The 22,442-nt window shown below is 44.3% G+C and overlaps 1 protein-coding gene across 1 annotated transcript in view; it reads left to right on the top strand.

The window, feature by feature from the left end:
• The window catches only part of ulk4 (unc-51 like kinase 4), a 499,390-nt gene that overhangs the window by 428,037 nt on the left and 48,911 nt on the right, over nucleotides 1–22,442 (top strand). The window contains exon 35 of the mRNA XM_028817917.2: nucleotides 8,203–8,388. Coding sequence (XP_028673750.1) covers nucleotides 8,203–8,388 — 186 coding nt within the window. The remainder of the gene's footprint in view (nucleotides 1–8,202; nucleotides 8,389–22,442) is intronic.

The raw sequence follows: 22,442 nt of genomic DNA, 5'->3' as shown, positions 1-22,442 counted from the left end.
TCGGGGCTCTCGTTAAGCCTGAAGATCTTCTGGAATGATGCTCCCATGAGCCCTTCTCTCTAAACAATATGTTCTGTAATCAAATTATCTGCCTTTGTTTATCTGTCTGTAATAAAGTCTCCGTGAAAGCCCTCATTAATATGCTGGAAAGAATCGCGCCGCTGGGTTTGCCACGCAGTTTCATTTAAATTCTGAAATGACACAGCATCAAAGCGGCTGTCTAATTACAATAAAAATCAGCAGCTCTTAGTTACTTTCCTGATTTATGTATTTTGCACATGTTTATCTTTATTCCCAATTATAACGCTGATAAATGAGTTTAGGGCAGACAATCACACGCAAAGGTTTCCTTCACTGAGGTTTCCAGGCATTGAAGGAGCCGAGAGGGAAATCTCGTGACATCACGAAAAAAAAAAAATGACTTGCCGAAGTGACATCTTGAAGTGGCATTAAATATTTGCAATATTCAAATGCAAACAAACGGTAAATTATTAACCGATATGACGGAAAATGAGCCTGAGAAGGATTTGCTCAGAGGATACAGACACCTCTCTCAGAAACACAGCCGGGGAATTTTGTGAGCGGCCGACTGGCCGATGCGACACATTCGTACATGCTGTGACCACTAGGGGGCGCTCAGTCCAAGCAGAACACAAACTCCCTCGGTAAAGATTCCATCCGAAAGGGTGGGCTACTTTTAATAAAGACCTTCTGGTGGCTCATGCACATTTATATACTGTAGTGTGACCCTTCAGAAACCCCCTCTTAAATAGTTTTTCATTGGGTCACAAACACACTCTTACAGCTTCTCTTTGCTGGATCCCCTGCAGGCTTTGCATGGGGCTTTGAACATATAAAAGACTGAGCCTCTGCCATCCTGACGTTTCTCTCACTCTCCTGTCTCTCTTCTCCCTCTGCTCCGGCCGCTGCTTCCGAGCTCCTGGATCCCATTGATGAGAAAGACTTTGTTCTCTTTTGAGCAGGACTCGAAGCTGAGACAGCTGTTCCTTGTGAGGCCGGATCGCCTCCTAAAGAGACTTGTGTTTGTATCTGCCTGTACAGCAATAAAGTTTATACTGCTTGGACAACCAGCTGTTCTCCCGTGTGCAACTCTGTGACCCAAGCTTGACAGTTGATACAGTCAGGTCCATAAAGATTTGGACACTGACACCATTTTCAGAATGCTGGCTTTGCACACCACCTCGATGGATTTCAGACGAAGCACTCAAGATGTGATTGAAGTGTAGACTTGCAGCTTTAATTCAAGGGGTTTAATATAAATACTATACGAAGTGTGCTCAAAAAATATGGCGAATGTTTAAATTGAAAGAAAAATATTGCAGTAAAAGGCAGATTGCCATGAACCCCCCTCAAAATACTCCTCCCTCGCTTTGAACACACTTATCCTATCGTTCACGCCACTTTCTGAAGCCGTTCTGAAAGTCCTCTTTCGTGAGTGTCTTTAGTTGCACTGTCGTGGCTGCCTCGATGACCTAATCGATTCAAAACGTTTACCTTTCATGGTCATTTTGACTTTGGGGAAGAGCCAGAAGTCGCACAGAGAGTCCGATCAGGTGGCTAAGGTAGATGAGCACACGCCCTAATGTTTTTAATTTGAGAGAAATTGCCGTACCAGAAGCTATGTGTGACACAGAGCATTGTCAAAATTTCACGTTAATGTGTTGTTTTTTATGGTGGCTGGAGTGCCACCAAATACAGAAAAATCAACAAATACAGAAATCTGTTAAAAAAAGGAGCGTAAAACAACACAGTGCAGGAAACCTACTTAAAATCTGCAAGCCCTGGTGCCTTCCTTTAAAACTAACACCTCTCCGGCTTATCTTGTTTGGGCCTCACAGCCTGGAGAGACGTCGACCAGCCATCCATCTCTTCCAGCCAGCGTCCCCCTCTGACAATCCCAGGGTGTTCTGCAGGCAACCACCGAGCCTTGCTCCACCCGAACTGCTGCCAATCCCGGCTCCAGCGCGTTGCACTTCCATGGCTGCCAATGGCTCTACCCGGCGAATGTACCCCTGAGCATGATGGTCGCTCCTGCTCCCAAAACGCTCAACAGGAGCGACCCACCCACAACCCCATCCTGAGCGATGGCCACTAGCTACTTCCTTGGGGCTTGTTGTTTCTCTCTCTCTCTCTTTCTTTCTCCTGCCTGCTTCTTCTCCTGTCTTTCAACCTCCATTCTCTTTCCTTTTCCTTGATCGTGCGTTCCCCTTTATAGGCTGGGGAGCTGTTGCAGGTGTGACCCCCGATTACCGTCCTGGGATGATGATAGGGCAGTCAGACTGCCCGCACGTGCTGGCTGACTGCCTCACACCAACCCAGAGATGGGGGCGTCTTCACTACAGACCACCTGCTCCCACTCCTCTACACGAATGCGTTATTTATTTATTAAAACTGCCTGGGCGTCACGGTGGCGGAGTGAGTAGCGCTGCTGCCTCGCAGTTAGGAGACCCAAGTTCGCTTCCCAGGTCCTCCCTGCGTGGAGTTTGCATGTTCTCCCCGTGTCTGCGTGGGTTTCCTCCCACAGTCCAAAGACATGAAGGTTAGGTGTATTGGCGATTCTAAATTGTCCCTAGTGTGTGCTTGGTGTGTGTGTGTGTGCTCTGTGGTGGGCTGGCGCCCTGCCCAGAGTTTGTTTCCTGCCTTGTGCCCTGTGCTGGCTGGGATTGGCTCCAGCAGACCCCCGTGACCCTGTAGTTAGGATATAGCAGGTTGGATAATGGATGGTTGGATTAAAACTGCCACTCTTTTTGAGCCACGGACCCCCTATATCACACATCCCTGCTGCTTTACACTCCGCTGCAGTTTGTCCCAGTGCATATCTGAGGTCACAGCCCACCGAAGCCAACAGAGCCACATCATCTGCAAGAAGCAGAGATAACAATCCTGAGGTGACCGAGCAGGACACCGTCCACTGCTTGGCAGTGCCTAGAAATTCAGTCCATGAACAGGATGGGTGACCGAAGGGCAGCCCTGGCGGAGTCGCACACCCACCACAAGCGAGTCTTACTTCCTGCCATCAATGCGAACCAAGCCTTCACTCCGGATGTACAGGGTCCGAATAGCCCGCAGCAGCAGCTGGCCCGGTACCCCAGACTCCCACAGGGATTGTACGAGTGTTGTAAGCACACACAAGTGTTTCAGCAGACGACGGGTTTCGGACACAAGGACATGTCCTGTTTGTGGCTGCGTTTGCCTTCCCAGAGGGTTCAATCATCCAGCAGTCGTACTCGTTTAGATTTACCGCAGCATATCAGCTTTAATTTCCCACCAGTCACATCCTGAATGCGTATGTAGGCCGCGGCGCTGATTTCCTCGCCTCTGGGTCATTTCAGAGCACCATGACAGTCACTGGAGACATTTTCAGTGGCAGCGTTTTCTAAATGTCCATTTCAAGTGCTGCTGGCTTTTTGTTAAATTGGAACATAAATACCTGTTCTCCTCGAAGATGTATTTTGGTTAACAAAGAAAAAAAAATATTCTGTAACAGAAAAGCCAGTTTTTCAATCTGTCCTCCAGTCATCTTGTTCTACATTTTCAGTTCAGGGATTGAATAAAAAAAAAAAATCCCACAACCAAAACATTTTGTTTTTTAATCTAAGAATATGAATTTATGAGCCTGGCAGGTACACAGACTGGTAAGTGGAGGGGGCACAAATAATGACCACCAGGAGATGGTACATCTGGAAGCAGAAAGGCTCACACTGAATGGCATCATGGGAGACTGGCGAGAGGCCACAGGGGTTTCCCCTCAACATAGAGGTGGTCACACACACCGAGGAGGGGTGGCTGGGGGTCCGGCTGCTCATACACACAATATTAACAGCATACATTAAATGCATACTGTCGTCTATGATGATGTGACAATTGGTTTGGATGAGGATGGGCTTGTCTGAGGTTTACGGCACTGGATTTACAGAACTGATGCTGGACTTCCTAGCTCACCATCACAGAAATGATGGGAGAAGAGGACAATAGCAAAAGTAGAGACCATCTTGGATAGAGAGATGGAGCTTTAAATTTTGCTTTTACAGAAGCTCAGATGGATAGATAGGAAAGGCACTATATATCTATTGTATAACACCTTTCCTATCTATTTATCTATTGTATAGTGCCTTTCACATCTTTCTATCTGTAATATAGTGCCTTTCACATCTATCTATCATATAGTGCCTTTCACATCTTTTTATCTATTATATAGTGCCTTTCACCTCTATCTATCTATTATATAGTGCCTTTCATATCTACCTGTAATATAGTGCCTTTCACATCTATCTATAATATAGTGCCTTTTACATCTATCTATCTATCTATCTATCATATAGTGCCTTTCATATCTATCTTATAGTGCCTTTCACATCTATCTATCTAACAGATAGATTGATTTTAATCTTAGTATAGTAGGCAGGATAGATAGATAGGAATGAAAGACACTATATAATAGATAGGAAAGGTGCTATATGATAGGTAGGTATGATAGGTGTATTTCATTCCTATCTATCTATCTATCTATCTATCTATCTATCTATCTATCTATCTATCTATCTATCTATCTATCTATCTATCTATCTATCCATCCTGCCTACTATACTAGGATTAAAATCTCTCTATTAGATAAGCAGTTGAATTAAATTGCTTTTTGTTTACAACATCAGATTCATTCTGTGATGGTGCCTTTTATCACAGCATGTATTGCAGTCAGCCACGCTTACTAAATTAGGAAAATCCGCAAATCCCCACAATTTGCCTTTTGATGTCGGTTTGCTCACCCTGACCGTAACGATTTCGCATGTTTCTGGGTAGCCTCTTAATTAGACCATCCAATACAGGTGACATGACACGACTCAGGAACAGTAGTGAGATTCTTGACCTGTCAGCCAGTTCAGGCTGAAAAACGTCCAACGCCAATATCCTTTCAATTGTTGTTAAAATGTGTTCAGGATCACGGATTTCTGTGTGATTGTCGTTTTAATTTTGTCTCCAAAGTACAACTTTAGGAAGTGCAAATCGGTTTATAAACCAGTCACCATCATGAAGCAAAAAAAAAATCATTGCGGACCCTAAAAGCTCACTCCTTGTGTTTCCTGCCATTGGTAATATCCTCCAAAAGTGCTGATGCTGCCATTGTCAGTTATGTCGTACCACACAGCACACCCATTTTATAGACAAATTGACAGGCTTCATACTTCTTCTTCTTCATCTTCTTTCGGCTGCTCCCATTAGGAATCGCCACAGCGGATCATCTTGTTTCATCTCTTCTTGTCCTCTCCATCTTGTTCTGTCACCCCCGTCACCTGCATGTCCTCTCTCACCACATCCATAAACCTTCTCTTAGGCCTTCCTCTTCTCCTCCTCTTCCCTGGCAGCTCTATCCTTAGCAGCCTTCTCTCATTATCCCCAGCATCTCTCCTATGCAGGCTACACACTAAAATCAATTATTATTATTAATTAACATAAAGGTGTTCTTCCCAACACTGTACACATCTGTATTGAGACAGTACATCGACTACTGGTAATTTAATTAATTCGAGGACACTGGAATGTGACATCATTGAAATGCGTACTCAAATGACAATCTCTGTTCACTTCATCGTCCTGCTGCCTGGAGTCACTAAAATGCCAACTCACCGAAAAAGTCTGCATAGGACTTTGGGATGGTCAAAATCTGCAGTAAGGTTAATCCAATTTTTATGCATTTTTGTGTTTTAGAAATGCTAACGTTTACATAAGAAATGGTTTACGCACATTTCCGAGTGTAAAGTTTTATACATGAGGTTCCCGGTTTTTAAACATAACTGCTGGGACACCAGGAGCCATTAGAGGGAGTTCTAGCCTGATGACCCTGGTTGTGAGTTGTGTTTGTGAGGAAGACCACCCCCAGGGTGAAGAGACTGAGAAAGAGAGACAGAAGATAGATTCAGCTGCAGACCTCCGCAGCTCAGTGATTCAAGGACTCTGCTGGACAGCCAATCAGTTGGCACGTTTCTGTCACTTGCTTTACTTGACAGTCGTCATCATTTGAGTCGGTTTACCCTCCTGTAACCAGAGAGTATCACGTAACATCACTGACTTATAATGCAACACAGCAGCCTCCTCAACAGAGCGGATTTCTGGTGGTCTGCAGCTGGACTCTGTTGCAGTGGTTCTTAAACATGTTGTTTCTCGTGAACCAGTTTTAGCTTTTCTTGTGTCTTCATGACCCACAATCGCTATGGACCATCACCCAGGGTATCCATCCTTTTTGTAGAATCACAGCTGATTGTCGTCCCGCTTGTGTGGCGTGTTCCCCCTTGCCCACGGTGACCCATCACAAGGTCAGGTCAGGTTGGGGAGCATGCATTGGTACAGTACATTGCCGCACCCTCCACACAACGAAACAGCTGGCACCCCCCCCAGGCAGACATGCGGTCCAGTCCCCCACCCTTCAGAAATGACCATCTATCTTCCACAGCCAGGTGTTACGTGGGTATCCCCTTGGCGTGGTCAACAATGAGGATCCTAGGAGCAGGATCACCCTTGGGGAATCACGCCTCATTGCCATAACATTACGTGGGCATCCCCTTGGCCTGGTCCAGTCACTCAGGTCCTCAACAGTGAGGGTCCTGTGAGATGATATTGGGGGGGAACACCACATGGCTGTAGTGCCATAACTGACACTCCCTCACAATGCAGGTCATGTGACTCATTCGGGACTCCATGAGCAACACAAAGTCAAACCAGTGGTGCCCAAGCACTCTCTGAAGAGACACACATGAAGGAGTCCAGTCTTCATCTCTGGTCACTGGATAGCGTCCATGACTCACAAAACTGTAAGCACCAGGACTCTAAAGACTTGGACCTTCGTCCCTTTGCAGAGATATCGGGAGCGCCACACACCCCTTTCCAGCGACCTCATGACCCCCCCATGGTCTCCCAATCCGTCTACTGACTTCATAGGAAGAGTCACCAGAGACATGAATGTCACTGCCGGGGTAAGTAAACCTCTCAATGACGAGGTCGACACTCTCTCCGCAGACGGACACACGGCTGTGCCCAAGAGGTCATTAAAGGCCTGGCTCTTTGGTTTTTATCAGGACCCTCACAAGCCCAGACATTCAGACTCCTCCCTCAGTCTCTCAAGACCCCCGATCAGAGCCTCCATTGACTCTGCAAAGATCACAGCATCGTCAGCAAAGTCAAGATCAGTGAATCTCTCTTCACCAACAGTCTGCCGGACCCCACAACCCTGCCCACCACCCAGTCCATGCAAGTCTTGAACAGTGTAAGAGCAGAACACACCCCTGATGGACCCCAGAATTAACTGGGAGAAACACAGACGGTCTGCCTCCACTCTGCACAGCACTCGCAGTACCAGTGTACAGGCCGGCCATGATATCCAGCATCTCGTCTCCATCCGTTTTAAAGTATGTCAAGGTTCATCGTAAGGCGTTCCTCAAACCGTTTGCACCGCTTTCCCATTGGGTACCGTTGTGATTAAACGGCTCAAGTTCAGACATCACGTGACCCCCAAATAGTTTAAGAGACACTGCTCTATTGGAAATGGGAGGTTCTTTGCTGAGCCACCCCACCATATAGACAGGGGTTCATTATCCAGTTGGACGAGCCCGCAGAGGTTTGCTGAATTTCTCTTTATTTTTGTGCTTCTCTCTCCCTTTGGTTATTGTTTTGCGTAATAAAGACGCCTTTTCTGTTTTCCTTTTTGCATTTCTGTTGGCACTGAGTGCTGTCAGGTGGGTCGCCTCCTATTATGCTAAATATAGCCCACTTTTGTTCCATATTTCAAGAGAGGCAGCTTTTCCGATGAGCCGTGTCTTTCTTTGTGCAACAATTAAAGTGCAGGGCGAGGGTATTGCCCTTTTGTAGAGCAAAAATGGTGAATGTTTGCTGAAATAATGTCAAGAAACAGCCCATCCTAGTGGGAAATGAAGTCTCGGCGCTGTGACACTGTTACATACAAGAAACGGAGCCGTGGCACTGTAATGGAGTGGAGTATTGACAGACTGGAGTCGGCCCCCCAAGATCCCTTGTAGCTACGTTGTCAGGAAAGCGAGTGTGTGCCTGGCATAGTAAAATGAGACGCCAATTTAATAAAAATCTGCCGGCTCGCGTGGGGTGGTTGCATGTTCACTTGTATGTCACAGATCTAATTGAATGTCCTGCATCTCCTTTTTCTCCCCCATCTAGTTAACGAGCGATGACACCGAAGTCTATGAAGGTGCCATTCAGTGCCTGTCTTTATTAGTTCAGCTGTATGGAGGTGACAACCCGGCCAGCATGTCTCCAGAAAATGTGCAGTGTTTCACCGAAGCCCTCCAGACACAGCAGGACCCGAAGCACCTGAAGCTGCTGCTCAGGATTATTAAACGCCTGGTAGGTGACGACGTACCAACGGGGATTTTGTCATCGGAGGGGCCGACTCTGGGGGGGTTTGTGCATTTGTGTGTCGGTAAAGCAGAGTAATAATAATAAATTTGTCATCGAGAACAAGCACGTTTCAGTTTAACAGTTAGAAACAGCGCAGGAAACGTTCAAGTGTGTGAAGATTTCAATTGCAATCATAATGTCCGCCTGCGGCGATGGAGTTTGAAATGTGGGAAACAAAAAAAAAAAAAGTGGTGCGTGCGGCGAATGTTGGATACCGCGCTCATTTCACACACAATGTCGGGGGCCCTTCAGTGTCCAGCCTGCCGCTCAGACCCTTCTCCGAATTCTGGTAGGCCTCGCTTCTGTAATTGGATGAGATGAGGTCAACATTATTAATACCAAGGGGAAATTTAGAAACAAAAAATAATGTAATGTTTATATACAGTACATACATATAATAAATATATATTACATTAAATATAATGAACTGCTCAAATAAATTAAAGGAACCCTTTGTAATGAGAGTCTAGCATCAAGTCAGTGACACTTGTGGGCTGTTGATCTGCTCAGTGAAGTAGCAGAGGGGCTTGTTCATCAGTTTCAGCTGCTTTGGTGCACTAGAGGGGCGACAATGAGACGACCCCCAAAACAGGAATGAATGGTTTAACAGGTGGAGGGGGGCCTCAGACATTTTTCCCTCTTCATCTGCTTTGTTACTCGCTTTGCATTTGGCTATGGTCAGTGTCACTACTGTTAGCATGAGGCCATACCTGGACCCTACAGAGCTGGCACAGGTAGTCCAACTTCTCCATCAATATGTGCCTCCCATTGCCAGAAGGTTTGCTGTGTCTCCCAGCACAGTCTCAAGGGCATGGAGGAGATCCCAGGAGACAGGCATGCAGTTCCTCTAGGAGAGCTGGACAGGGCCCCTCGTAGAAGGTCCTTAACCCATCAGCAGGACTCACCGGTATCTGCTCCTTAAGGCAAGGAGGAACAGGATGAGCACTGGCAGAGCCTACAAAATGACCTCCAGCAGGCAGGCAAGCCACTGGTGTGAATGTCTCTGAGCAAACAATCAGAAACAAAGGGTGGCCTGAGGATCCAACAATGTCCTCTAGTGGGCACCATGGAGCTCGATTGGCATTTGCCGTAGAATACCAGAATTGGCAGATCCACCACTGGCATCCTGTGCTTTTCACAGATGAGAGCAGGTTCACCCTGAGCACATGTGACAGACGTGAAAGGGTCTGGAGAAGCCGTGGAGAACGTTACGGTGCCTGTGACATCATTCAGCATGACTGGTTTGATGGTGGGTCAGTGATGGTCAGTCTGGGGAGGCATATCCATGGAGGGACGCACAGACCTCTACAGGCTAGACAACAACACCTTGACTGCCATTAGGTATCGGGATGAAAACCTTGTACCCATTGTCAGACCCTATGCTGGCTCCTCCTGGTGCACGACAATGCCCCATGTGGCGAGGGGATGAAGGAATTGATACCATTGACTGCCCCCCCTAACCATCCCCACAACCCCCCCCCCCCCACACGCTCATTCACCTGACCTCAATCTAATTGAACGCCTCTGGGTGGGACATTATGTTTCAGTCCATCTGACGCCTCAGCCTGTCCAGGACCTTGTGCTAGACGAGTTCGTTAGAACAATACGTATTATAATTTATAATAATTAACGTATACGTAACATTTAAGCAATACGCTAGTAAATCATAAAACACTGTTTTGAATACAGAAATACATAGACAGAGTCGCAATTCATAACAAAATGTACATACGCATTTCATTTGTCACTACGCGTGCTAGACGAGTTCATTAGAACAATACATATTATAATTTATAAGAATTAACGTATACGTAACATTTAAGCAATACGCTAGTAAATCATAAAACATACTGCTATGAATACAGAAATACATAGACAGTCGCAATTCATAACGAAATGTACATACGCATTTCATTTGTCGCTATGCGTGCTAGACAAGAGTTCATTAGAACAATACGTATTATAATTTATAATAACTATAACATAACTGTAAATATTGACTAAAATGCAGTAAAAAGTCAATATGTATATAAAATAATGAACATTTAAGCGATACAGTACAGTAAATCATTAAATATACGTACAAAGAGATTCGCGTTACAGTACCCAGATGATTTTTTACAAGGCCCGTTATTGGCTGAAAGAGGAGACTCAACCAATCAGAGTAGGATTTTCATTCTCTTGGGCTCTGATTGGCTGCTGCTAACGTGGTGTAATCTCGCAAGAACAGCGAGCGTGGGTCCCCAACGCATCTCAACGTTGCTTGTGGTCCGACTATTGTGAGCAAACTTTTTGTGAAGTTTTTGTTTTGTTTTAAGCCCCCAAATGTCCTGCATCTTCTAAGCCTTCTGGTAGTAGTGAGCCTAAGCACCAGAAGAAGACCTTGACCACTCAGGAGAAGGTAAAACTCCTGGATATGCTTTGGGAAGGAAAGCGTTTTGCGGACGTCACTCGCCATTACAAGTTTACATGTGTTGGACGTTACTTTTATTCTAAGTTAGTGTTCTCATTTTAATTCATTTTTTTTTCTCTTTCTTCATCATGTAAAGCACTTTGAGCTACATTATTTGTATAAAAATGTGCTATAGAAATAAATGTTGTTGTTGTTTAAAGTGTGTGGGAGGGGTATTTTAAGGCTTAAGCTATAAAAAAAATCTTTATTTCTATGGTCTTTCTATATCGCAGATTTTCACCTATCGCTGATGGGTCTGGAAAGTAACTTCTGCGATAGGCGGGGGATCACTGTACAGTTTTTTTTTTTTAGATAACTTTGTTCATTTTTTATGCCTCTTCAAAATGTTGGAGATCTTTATGCCCCACCCTGTATATTGTGCAAAAATAGCAAATTAAAAAGTATTAGCATTTAGTTGTAGATGTCGCCAGATCGCAGCCCCAGAGGTGCTTCTTAGCACGCCATGGTGGAATGAGCCTGGGGCTAAAGGTTCTCCAAGGCAGCGCCCCCCCCCCGGAGGGGATTTTTCATGATAGCATCCCAAGTTTTGCCACCCTCCTGTGATGATGCGGGTTCTGCTCCAGGCCCCCGTCTCCAGTTTGGGAGCACTTGAACTCGACACCGCCGGTAACTGTCACCGATAAGCTGGACAGTGAGACACAATGGTGCAAAAAAGTGCTTTCATTTAAAAAAACAAAAGCAAAAGTGTTGAAATAAATTAGTGCAGTACTCAAATGTCCATAAATAAATAATCCATAAAAACAAAAGGTTAAAACACAAGAATGAAAACAGCAGCAATCATTGGGGCTACACCAGCCAGACACACAGCTCCTTCCCAGCCTCTTCAGCTCACTCAGTGTTTGCTCAGCCAACGAGACTTCAGCCACCGCAGTCCTCTCTTCTTTCAGACCCCCCATCTTAGCTGCCTCCGCCAGCGTCTGCCTGACCGCTTGGGGTTGGTTGTCCTCCCATCTTCCTTTTCGCACAAGTGTTCGTCCCTCAGATCCCTAGGGTGGACTCCTCCTCGAATCGTACCCATTCCTCCACATAGTCAGTGGGCACGATCTGTCCCTTTAGCACCGATCACTCACTCTATCCGGGACCCCCGACCACGCTGACCTTCCTTTTCCTCAGCTTGCTGGCTCATCCATTCTTTTGCACTACCCCAATTCTGCTCTCTTGCTCTCCAGATCTTTCGTTCTTCCATAAGGTTACTGGTCGGTCTCTTCTCTCCTTTTTTTTTTCCTTTCCGCCTCGCGCTTCTCCTATTTATCGCGGGGTTACGTGGCTCAGGCATGCCGATTATCAGCTCCCGGCTTCAATCACGGATGCAGATGACTCCTCTCCTGTGCACTTAAGCGAGGACCACCCGCATCACGAGTGCCCGGGAACCACTCCGGCCACACCCCCACGCCCCCTCTTTAAAACACGAGTGCGGCAATCATTTATTTAAAAACTGGCCTTTTTGATCTGAGCTGTGGACCCGCTATACCAGGGGTCGCCTAGTCCGGTCCTGGAGGACCACCGTGGCTACAGGTTTTCATTCTAACCCTTCTTCTAATGAGTGCCCTGTTTGTGCTGCTAATTAACGTCTTGTGAATTCATTTTAATTGAATTGCTTTTTTAAGATTTGCTCCCCTGAATTTCTTCATCATTCCTCTGAGTTGCTTCATTGCTTTCCTTAACTGGCACCCAAACAGAAATGAAATGTGAAGTGAGGGAGCCAGCAGAAGACCACCTAAGTCAGGGCCTCAAACACCAACCAGTTTCACTCCAACCAGCTGCTTAATGAGGTGCCAATTCCTGTCGTTAACTAAACCCATTCTTTAATTTTGTGGCTTGTTGCTGCTCTTGTGGTGCATCAGCAGACATTTCCGAAATTGCTGATTTTCTCTTTTCTGGTAAAATGTTTTGGGAACCTGAGAAGATCAGCATTTCGGAGACCGTCACCTTTCTTTATTTTCAGATATTGTATGTTGGACACCAGTTGTTTTGGCTCATTTTGTATCTCATTATTGTTTGGCTTTATTCTTTATTTATTTGTCACATGCATAGTTATACATGACAACACGCAGTGAAATGCATCTTTTTGCATACCCCTTGGGGTCAGAGCGCAGTGTCGGCCATTGTACAGCGCCCCTGGAGCAATTGAAGGTTAAGGGTCTTGCTCAAGGGCCCAGCAGAGTAGCATCTCTTTTTTTGGCAGTGATGGGGATTCGAACCGGCAACCTTCGGGATGCCAGCGCAGATCCTTAGCCTCAGAGCCTAATTAAGGAAAAAGAAACAATTAAGAGGTCCGAGTCTTCAAGAACAAGTCAATGAAAATGAGTTCAAAAGAAGTTAATTAACAGCAAAAACAGGTCACTCGTTAAGAAAAGGGTTAGAATGAAAACCTGCAGCCACGGTGGTCATCCAGGACCGGAGTTGGCGACTCCCTCGCTATACCACACCAGTCAGAATACTGACTGGAACATGTATCTGCACTTTATGGAATATGCATCTGTACTTATAAAACATTATCTGTGCAATAACTGTCATTTGTACTTGCTGCTCATTCAACTCATATTGCTCTATAACTTCTTTTAAAACGTACACATTTTATTTTATATGGCTTGTCTATTTTTAACTTGTAATCTCTTTTAAGCTTTATTAGATCTAGGCTGAGTGACTTGTTTTTCTCGTCATACACATTTCATTGTATGTTGACCCAGTGTTAACCTATATACAGTGGTGTGAAAAACTATTTGCCCCCTTCCTGATTTCTTATTCTTTTGCATGTTTGTCACACAAAATGTTTCTGATCATCAAACACATTTAACCATTAGTCAAATATAACACAAGTAAACACAAAATGCAGTTTTTAAATAATGGTGTTTATTATTTAGGGAGAAAAAAAATCCAAACCTACATGGCCCTGTGTGAAAAAGTAATTGCCCCCTTGTTAAAAAATAACCTAACTGTGGTGTATCACACCTGAGTTCAATTTCCGTAGCCACCCCCAGGCCTGATTACTGCCACACCTGTTTCAATCAAGAAATCACTTAAATAGGAGCTGCCTGACACAGAGAAGTAGACCAAAAGCACCTCAAAAGCTAGACATCATGCCAAGATCCAAAGAAATTCAGGAACAAATGAGAACAGAAGTAATTGAGATAAAGGTTATAAAGCCATTTCTAAAGCTTTGGGACTCCAGCGAACCACAGTGAGAGCCATTATCCACAAATGGCAAAAACATGGAACAGTGGTGAACCTTCCCAGGAGTGGCCGGCCGACCAAAATTACCCCAAGAGCGCAGAGACGACTCATCCGAGAGGTCACAAAAGACCCCAGGACAACGTCTAAAGAACTGCAGGCCTCACTTGCCTCAATTAAGGTCAGTGTTCACGACTCCACCATAAGAAAGAGACTGGGCAAAAACGGCCTGCATGGCAGATTTCCAAGACGCAAACCACTGTTAAGCAAAAAGAACATTAGGGCTCGTCTCAATTTTGCTAAGAAACATCTCAATGATTGCCAAGACTTTTGGGAAAATACCTTGTGGACTGATGAGTCAAAAGTTGAACTTTTTGGAAGGCAAATGTCCCGTTACATCTGGCGTAAAAGGAACACAGCATTTCAGAAAAAGAACATCATACCAGCAGTAAAATATGGTGGTGGTAGTGTGATGGTCTGGGGTTGTTTTGCTGCTTCAGGACCTGGAAGGCTTGCTGTGATAGATGGAACCATGAATTCTACTGTCTACCAAAAAATCCTGAAGGAGAATGACCGACCATCTGTTCGTCAACTCAAGCTGAAGCGATCTTGGGTGCTGCAACAGGACAATGACCCAAAACACACCAGCAAATCCACCTCTGAATGGCTGAAGAAAAACAAAATGAAGACTTTGGAGTGGCCTAGTCAAAGACCTGACCTGAATCCAATTGAGATGCTATGGCATGACCTTAAAAAGGCGGTTCATGCTAGAAAACCCTCAAATAAAGCTGAATTACAACAATTTTGCAAAGATGAGTGGGCCAAAATTCCTCCAGAGCGCTGTAAAAGACTCATTGCAAGTTATCGCAAACGCTTGATTGCAGTTATTGCTGCTAAGGGTGGCCCAACCAGTTATTAGGTTCAGGGGGCAATTACTTTTTCACACAGGGCCATGTAGGTTTGGATTTTTTTTTCTCCCTAAATAATAAAAACAACCATTTACAAACTGCATTTTGTGTTTACTTGTGTTATATTTGACTAATGGTTAAATGTGTTTGATGATCAGAAACATTTTGTGTGACAAACATGCAAAAGAATAAGAAATCAGGAAGGGGGCAAATAGTTTTTCACACCACTGTATGACAAATAAACCTAAACCTAAACCTAGACCTCTTTTCCACAACAGCTTCCAGTATGTCCGGTGTTTCTCCTGTGATATAGAGGAGGCTCTCCTGAGGCATTGGGCATCGCTTGAACTCAAGTTGCTCAGCGTAGAACAACACCCTGGTTACTGTGCACTGGTAGAACAGCCTGCTGCACACATCAAGTGATTGGAGTCTGTTTTGGAAGTGCAGTCAGCCCTGTTCCTTCTGGTCCAGCACCACTGTGTTGTCAGACTTGTCCAGTTTGTTGTTTATGCCAGCCCAGAACAGCTCAACCACCTGAAGCTAAGCCTCTTACTTGGATGGGTGACCATCAAGGAAAAGTTGGGGTTGCTGCTGGAAGAGGTGTGGGTGAAGCCAGCAGATGGCGCTTAACTTGAGTGTGGATCCCAATGGTCCAGTGCAGTGACAGGGACACTGTGTTGTAAAAATGTCGCCCTCCTTTGGATGAGATTTAAAAACCGAGGTCCTGACTCTCTGTGGTCATTAAAGGTGCCTGGGCATCCTTCGTAAAGAGTAGGGTCCAAGCTAAATTGCCCACCTTGGCCTGGTCTGTCTGGCCCTTGTCAGAAAAACGACCAAAAGACATCGAGAAGGTTTGGGGCAGCCACCCATTTAATCATTTATGGCTGCTAAATGTATCAAAAAACAGAGACATGCTCATTCAACCGAGTCCAAAACAGAACTGATCTCTAGGAAGCAAGATGGCAGCTTAAAATGCCAGTAGCGGAAGTGATGTCATCAAAACCGGAACCAGAAGTGACGTCAGTGGCTGCCCCAGAGTCAGGTGGGATTTCCCTAGAATGGTCTGCAAAAGATCGAGAGGGAAAATTAGTGCACTCCGCCACCCCCTGGTCTGGCATGGAACTACCTGTATTTAAGCCCTTTAGCTGTCTCCAAATCACACGTGTGTGACACCCTCTAATCATCCCCGGTCTCTAATTGGCTGTTTCCCTCACCACTTCAGCACCCAAAAGCTAATGTGTGGTGAGCGTACTGGCGCGAAAATGGCTGCCGTCACATCAGCCAGGTGAGTGCAGCACATGACTTGGCTCCCCACTCACTAAGCGCTTTGAGTGAGAAAAGCGCATTTTAAATGTAAACATTTATTATTATTATTATTATTATCATTATTGTTATTATTCTTTTGGCTGCTCCTGTTAGGGGTTGCCACAGCTGATCATCTTGTTCCATATCATCCCGTCCTCGTCATCTTGCTCTGTCACACCCATCACCTGCATGTCCTCTCTCACCGTATCCATAAACCTTCTCTTAGGTCTTCCTCTTCTCCTCTTACCTGGCAACTCTATCCTTAGCACCCTTCTCCCAATATACCCCTCATCTCTCCTCTACACAGGTCCAAACCAACGCCATCTCACCTCTCTGAAACCATCCAACCTGAGCTGACCCTCTAATGGGGGAAAAAGAAACATGATGATTTGAAATACTTACATTTTCCAGTTAAATGTTCTTAAATAACCTTATAGTTTTTAAATACCAGAATATGGGTCTATAATAGATAGTTAGATAGATATGAAAGGCACTATAAAATAGATATAGTGTAAAACTATCCTTAACATCCTTTTCCCAATATAAATATAGTTGGATCGCATAAAATTTTCTAAATTTTAATGAGAGCAAGACAGAAGTCATGCTATTTAGACCTAATACCACCAGCGGGACCCCCTGCATCGACATTTCCACTGTGGCTTAATGTGAGAAATCCATGATCACAAATTGCGGTGTGAAAACGGATTCTACTTTGAAACTTGCTAGCCATGTGAATGCAGTGGTAAAATCTCGCTGTTTCCAGTTGATGCGGCTGTCAAAAATCAAGCCTGTTTTGTCTAAACACAACTTTGAAGCAGTGATACCTGCTTTTATAACATCTCTCGTCTAGATTATTGCAATGTGCTTCCTTTTGGAATTAGTCAGGCCTCTGTTGTTCACCTGCAGCTGGTGCGAAATGCCGCTGCTTGATTTTTACCTGGCACAAGCAAGCATGAGCACGTTACCCCAATTTTGGCTTCCCTTCACTGGCTTCCAGTTTGTTTTTGAATCCATTTTAAGATCCTTGTATTTGTTTTTAAATCCTTTAATGGTTGTGCCCCATTTTGTTTGTCAGAATTGCTGCACCGTTATGTACCTTCTCACCCTCTCATGTCAGCTGACCAGATGCTTTTACTTGTTCCTAAGACACGATGCAAACTCCGAGGTGATCGGGCTTTTTGATGACGGCTGATTTGCCGTTGCATGTTAGGCAGAAACTTCACTTGCTGTCTTTAAATCTTATTTAAAAACACACTTTTACTCCCTGGCCTTTAACCAATTATGATATGTTGACTATCTGGGTACTTTTTATTATGAATCTCTTCAGCTCTTATGTGTTTGTTTCTTTTACCATTTGGTTATTCTGTGTCTTACTGTATATGTTGAGTTCTATTGTACAGCATTTTGGTCAGCGTTGATGTTGTTTTTAAAGACCTTTTTATATCTTATATTAAAAATAAATTTTGGAAGGAGACGAGACATAATTTTTTCAGAAAGACACTTTCACGTCCCACAAGACAAGACATTGTGCCAAGAGATTTAACTACGCATGTGGCCGGAAATAAAAGACAAAGAGTAGATGATAAAGCAGAACGTTCTAAATAATTCAATAACGTTTGCGCGATACACATGCAGAGCAGGTTACAGATAATGGAAGTATGAAAATTTGAATGTCTCAAAAAAATGATAGAATGAAATGCACTATATAATAGATAGAGAGATAGAGTGAAAGGCACTATATAACATAGATAGATAGATAGATAGATAGATAGATAGATAGATAGATAGATAGATAGATAGATAGATACTTTAATAATCCCAAAGGGAAATTCACATACTCCAGCAGCAGCATACTGATAATAACAATATTAAATTAAAGAGTAATAACAATGCAGGTAAAACAGACAATAACTTTATGTAATGTTAACGTTTACCCCCCCGGGTGGAATTGAAGAGTCGCATAGTTTGAGGGAGGAACGATCTCCTCAGTCTGTCAGCGGAGCAGGATGGTGACAGCAGTCTGTCGCTGAAGCTGCTCCTCTGTCTGGAGATGATCCTGTTCAGTGGATTCTCCATGATTGACAGGAGTCTGCTCAGCACCCGTCGCTCTGCCACAGATGTCAAACTGTCCAGCTCCATGCCAACAATAGAGCCTGCCTTCCTCACCAGTTTGTCCACACGCTGACAAACACATTAGCGCTAACAAATGGAAATTATTACTCGGCGAAATAGCGGAACAGCGAAAAGAGATTGACTATGTGGACATGGGTGATATGACAGAAGTATGGAGATATTGTTTTAAAGTTTAAGTCGGAGACTTGTAGATCGTCTAATTCGTGTTGCCATCAGGGAAAAGTAGATAGATAGATACTTTATTAATCCCAATGGGAAATTCACATTCTCCAGCAGCAGCATACTGATACAATAAACAATATTAAATTAAAGATTGATAACAATGCAGGTATAACAGACAATAACTTTGTATAATGTTAAATGTTAACGTTTACCCCCCGGGTGGAATTGAAGAGTCGCATAGTTTGGGGGAGGAACGATCTCCTCAGTCTGTCAGTGGAGCAGGACGGTGACAGCAGTCTGTCGCTGAAGCTGCTCCTCTGTCTGGAGATGATCCTGTTTAGTGGATGCAGTGGATTCTCCATAATTGACAGGAGCCTGCTGAGCGCCCTTCGCTCTGCCACAGATGTTAAACTGTTCAGCTCCATGCCAACAATAGAGCCTGCCTTCCTCACCAGTTTGTCCAGGCGTGAGGCGTCTTTCCTCTTAATGCTGCCTCCCCAGCACACCACTGCGTAGAAGAGGGCGCTCGCCACAACCGTCTGATAGAACATCTGCAGCATCTTATTGCATATGTTGAAGGATGCCAGTCTTCTAAGAAAGTATAGTCGGCTCTGTCCTCTCTTACACAGAGTATCAGTATTGGCAGTCCAGTCCAGTTTATCATCCAGCTGCACTCCCAGATATTTATAGGTCTGCACCCTCTGCACACAGTCACCTTTGATGATCACTGGGTCTATGAGGGGTCTGGTCCTCCTAAAATCCACCACCAGCTCCTTGGTTTTGCTGGTGTTCAGGTGTAGGTGGTTTGAGTCGCACCATTTAACAAAGTCATTGATTAGGTTCCTATACTCCTCCTCCTCCTGCCCACTCCTGATGCAGCCCACGATAGCAGTGTCGTCAGTGAACTTTTGCACGTGGCAGGACTCCGAGTTGTATTGGAAGTCCGATGTATATAGGCTGAACAGGACCGGAGAAAGTACAGTCCCCTGCGGCGCTCCTGTGCTGCTGACCACAATGTCAGACATGCAGTTCCCGAGACGCACATACTGAGGTCTGTCTGTAAGTTAGTCCACGATCCATGCCACCAGGTATGAATCTAATCCCATCTCTGTCAGCTTGTCCCTAAGGAGCAGAGGTTGGATTGTGTTGAATATGCTAGAGAAGTCTAGAAACATAATTCTTACAGCACCACTGCCTCTGTCTAAGTGGGAGAGGGATCGGTGTAGCATGTAGATGATGGCATCCTCCGCTCCCACCTTCTCCTGGTATGCAAACTACAGAGGGTTGAGGGCGTGTTGAACCTGTGGTCTCAGGTGGTAGTGTTTCTTACTAATGAAGAGGTGTAACCACGAGAAATAAAAGATTTGTTGTTTGGTGAAAGTGAAATCCACATAAGCGAGTGGCAGAGATGCGAAGTTACTGGCACGTAGCGCAGGCAGGGGGGGTTGGTGAGCAAAGCGAGCAGGGGGCAAATCCCCCTAGTAAATAAATAAATACCCCTCATCTCTCCTCTGCACATGTCCAAACCAACACCATCTCACCTCTCTGACTTTGTCTCCTAACTGTCCCACCTGAGCTGACCCACTAATGTCCTCATTTCTAATCCTGTCCATCCTCGTCACACCCAATGCCAATCTTAACATCTATAACTCTGCCACCTCCAGCTCTGTCTCCTGCTTTTCTGGTCAGTGCCGTTTCACTTATCACTAAAAAGGAGGGATGGATAAGCCCTCTTGCCCCCTGCTAAGGTGGCCAATGACTTTCTGTGATGGATATTTGAAATCTGGCGAGTAATCTTGACCAAGATGGTCACCTTAAGGCACTTCACTCAGTATGCCATTTAAGTGTGTCCGTATTAATGAATTCGTTTTTAATCCTTGAATTAACCTGTCAGGTAGGCAGGATTTTTTTTTCCTTGTCTTCATACTTTCCCGACGTCCGGACCGTTTGATTAATTACACTGCACGGCTGATTAATTCTTTTCAAATGTCCCTCATTACAGCAAGTCAGATAAGCCGAAACCAGCTTTGCGAGCACCGAGTACATGGGTGGTAGCGCAAAGAGGGCCTCCCAGTACACTCAGTGTGACCGTAATCCAGACGAGAAAAAAAGAAATGGACCTCCTTGTTAGGTGAAGTCCCCACCCAACAGCAGCCATACGACTCTGATTAATGGCCGCTTGATGGATGTGAATCGACTCCCCGGCTCCCGCACCGCGCCTTTGATTGGCTCGACATCGATAAGCCGCTCAATAGTACTTTTCAAGGCTGAACGAGGTCTTAAATTATGAATGTGAATGAGTTGAAATTTATAGCTGATCTCCAAGCATTTGTAACCCCCCCCCTCCCCAATATATCTATGTTGGATGACCCTTATTACAAATTCATATACTCTCTGAGCTCCACATGTTACGATTTTCACTGGCTTATAGGATAAGCCCTGGGGTCTGGTGTCAACGGTACGAAGTCTCCTGAGGGGCCTGTGTGGCTGGCTGCTGCATGAGAGCCCTTTGAATTTCTGAAACTTTCTTTTTTAATTTTATTGATTTTATTGTAATCATTCCATACAAATAGATCAATTTTTACAAAAAAAAAATAGGATTGAAAATAAATCAACCCCCACCCCTGAGAAAGAGAGCACGGCCAACAGACTTAAACTTAAAAATAGTCAAAATAAATAAATTGATGAGTTTAATAGGCGGATACAGATAAATGAAGAAGAAAAAGAAATGGGGAGAGAATCTACTTCCTCAGTGCTTTAAGAGCTTATTCTACTGTACAATGTTATTGATGAGATCCTGACAAGTTTTGATAAAGTTCTGCACAGATCCTCTAAGTGAGAATTTGATATTTTCCAATTTCAAATAATATAAAACATCAGATACCCGGTGACTTCACGGAGATGGTGAGTTAGGATTCTTCCAGTTTAGCAAAATAAGTCTGCGTGCCAATAGTGTAGTGAAGGCCATCACAGTTTGTTTGGAGTTCTGGAACTTTCTTATTAGGATAACCCAGTGTCTCTCGGGGGGCTAATGATGAGACCACCGCTCTATTTAATACAACATATGTCTCTCTCTTATATATAAAAAAAAAAAAAATCCTGAGACGAGACTTTGGCCATGAGATTTCTTCAAGTCCCGCCCTCCTCTCATGCATATTTGACACCATGATCATAGGACTCATATCTGGGGAGGATGAAAGCCACTATCTAAATCAAGTGGAGTGTATGGTAAAATGGTGCAATAAAAACTCTCTCACTCTGAATGTAAAAAAGACCAAAGAAATGATATTTGATTTTAAGAGACAGAAATCTGTATGTTCACCTATTGTAGTTCTGGGAGAGGAGGTAGAACTAGTGAATGAATATAAATACTTAGGAACTTACCTAGATAACAATCTTAACTGGAATACAAATACAAAAAAATTATTTTCTAAATGCAACCAGCGCTTATTTCTCCTCCATAAACTCAAACTATTTAAAGTAGACAAGGACCTCATGTTGTCCTTCTATTGTAGTATGATCCAGTCCGTGATCACTTTCAGTTTCATTGCCTGGTTTAATAGTCTGACAAACCAAAACTCAAAAAAAGCTCCAGCAGATTACGAAGTAGGCAGCTAAAGTTATTGGGGCTGATGTAGATGATTTGACTAGTGTGTGTGTGTCAGAGGGCAATGCTAAAGAAACTGGAAATCATCTCAACTGATGACAGACATCCATTACACAGAGAACTAAAGTTCAGTAAATCAGGAAGGAGAGTCGCTTTGAAAACCCACACAAATCGCTCCAGAAACTCCTTTCTTCCTAGTGCCATACGACTTTTCAATAAGAAATATCGGAGATAAGGTTTT

Source organism: Erpetoichthys calabaricus, chromosome 13 (assembly GCF_900747795.2).
Source record: "Erpetoichthys calabaricus chromosome 13, fErpCal1.3, whole genome shotgun sequence".
Taxonomy (NCBI): Eukaryota; Metazoa; Chordata; class Cladistia; order Polypteriformes; family Polypteridae; genus Erpetoichthys; species Erpetoichthys calabaricus.
The sequence above is the reverse complement of the archived record's forward strand: the minus strand, read 5'-3'. Positions and strand labels throughout refer to the sequence as shown.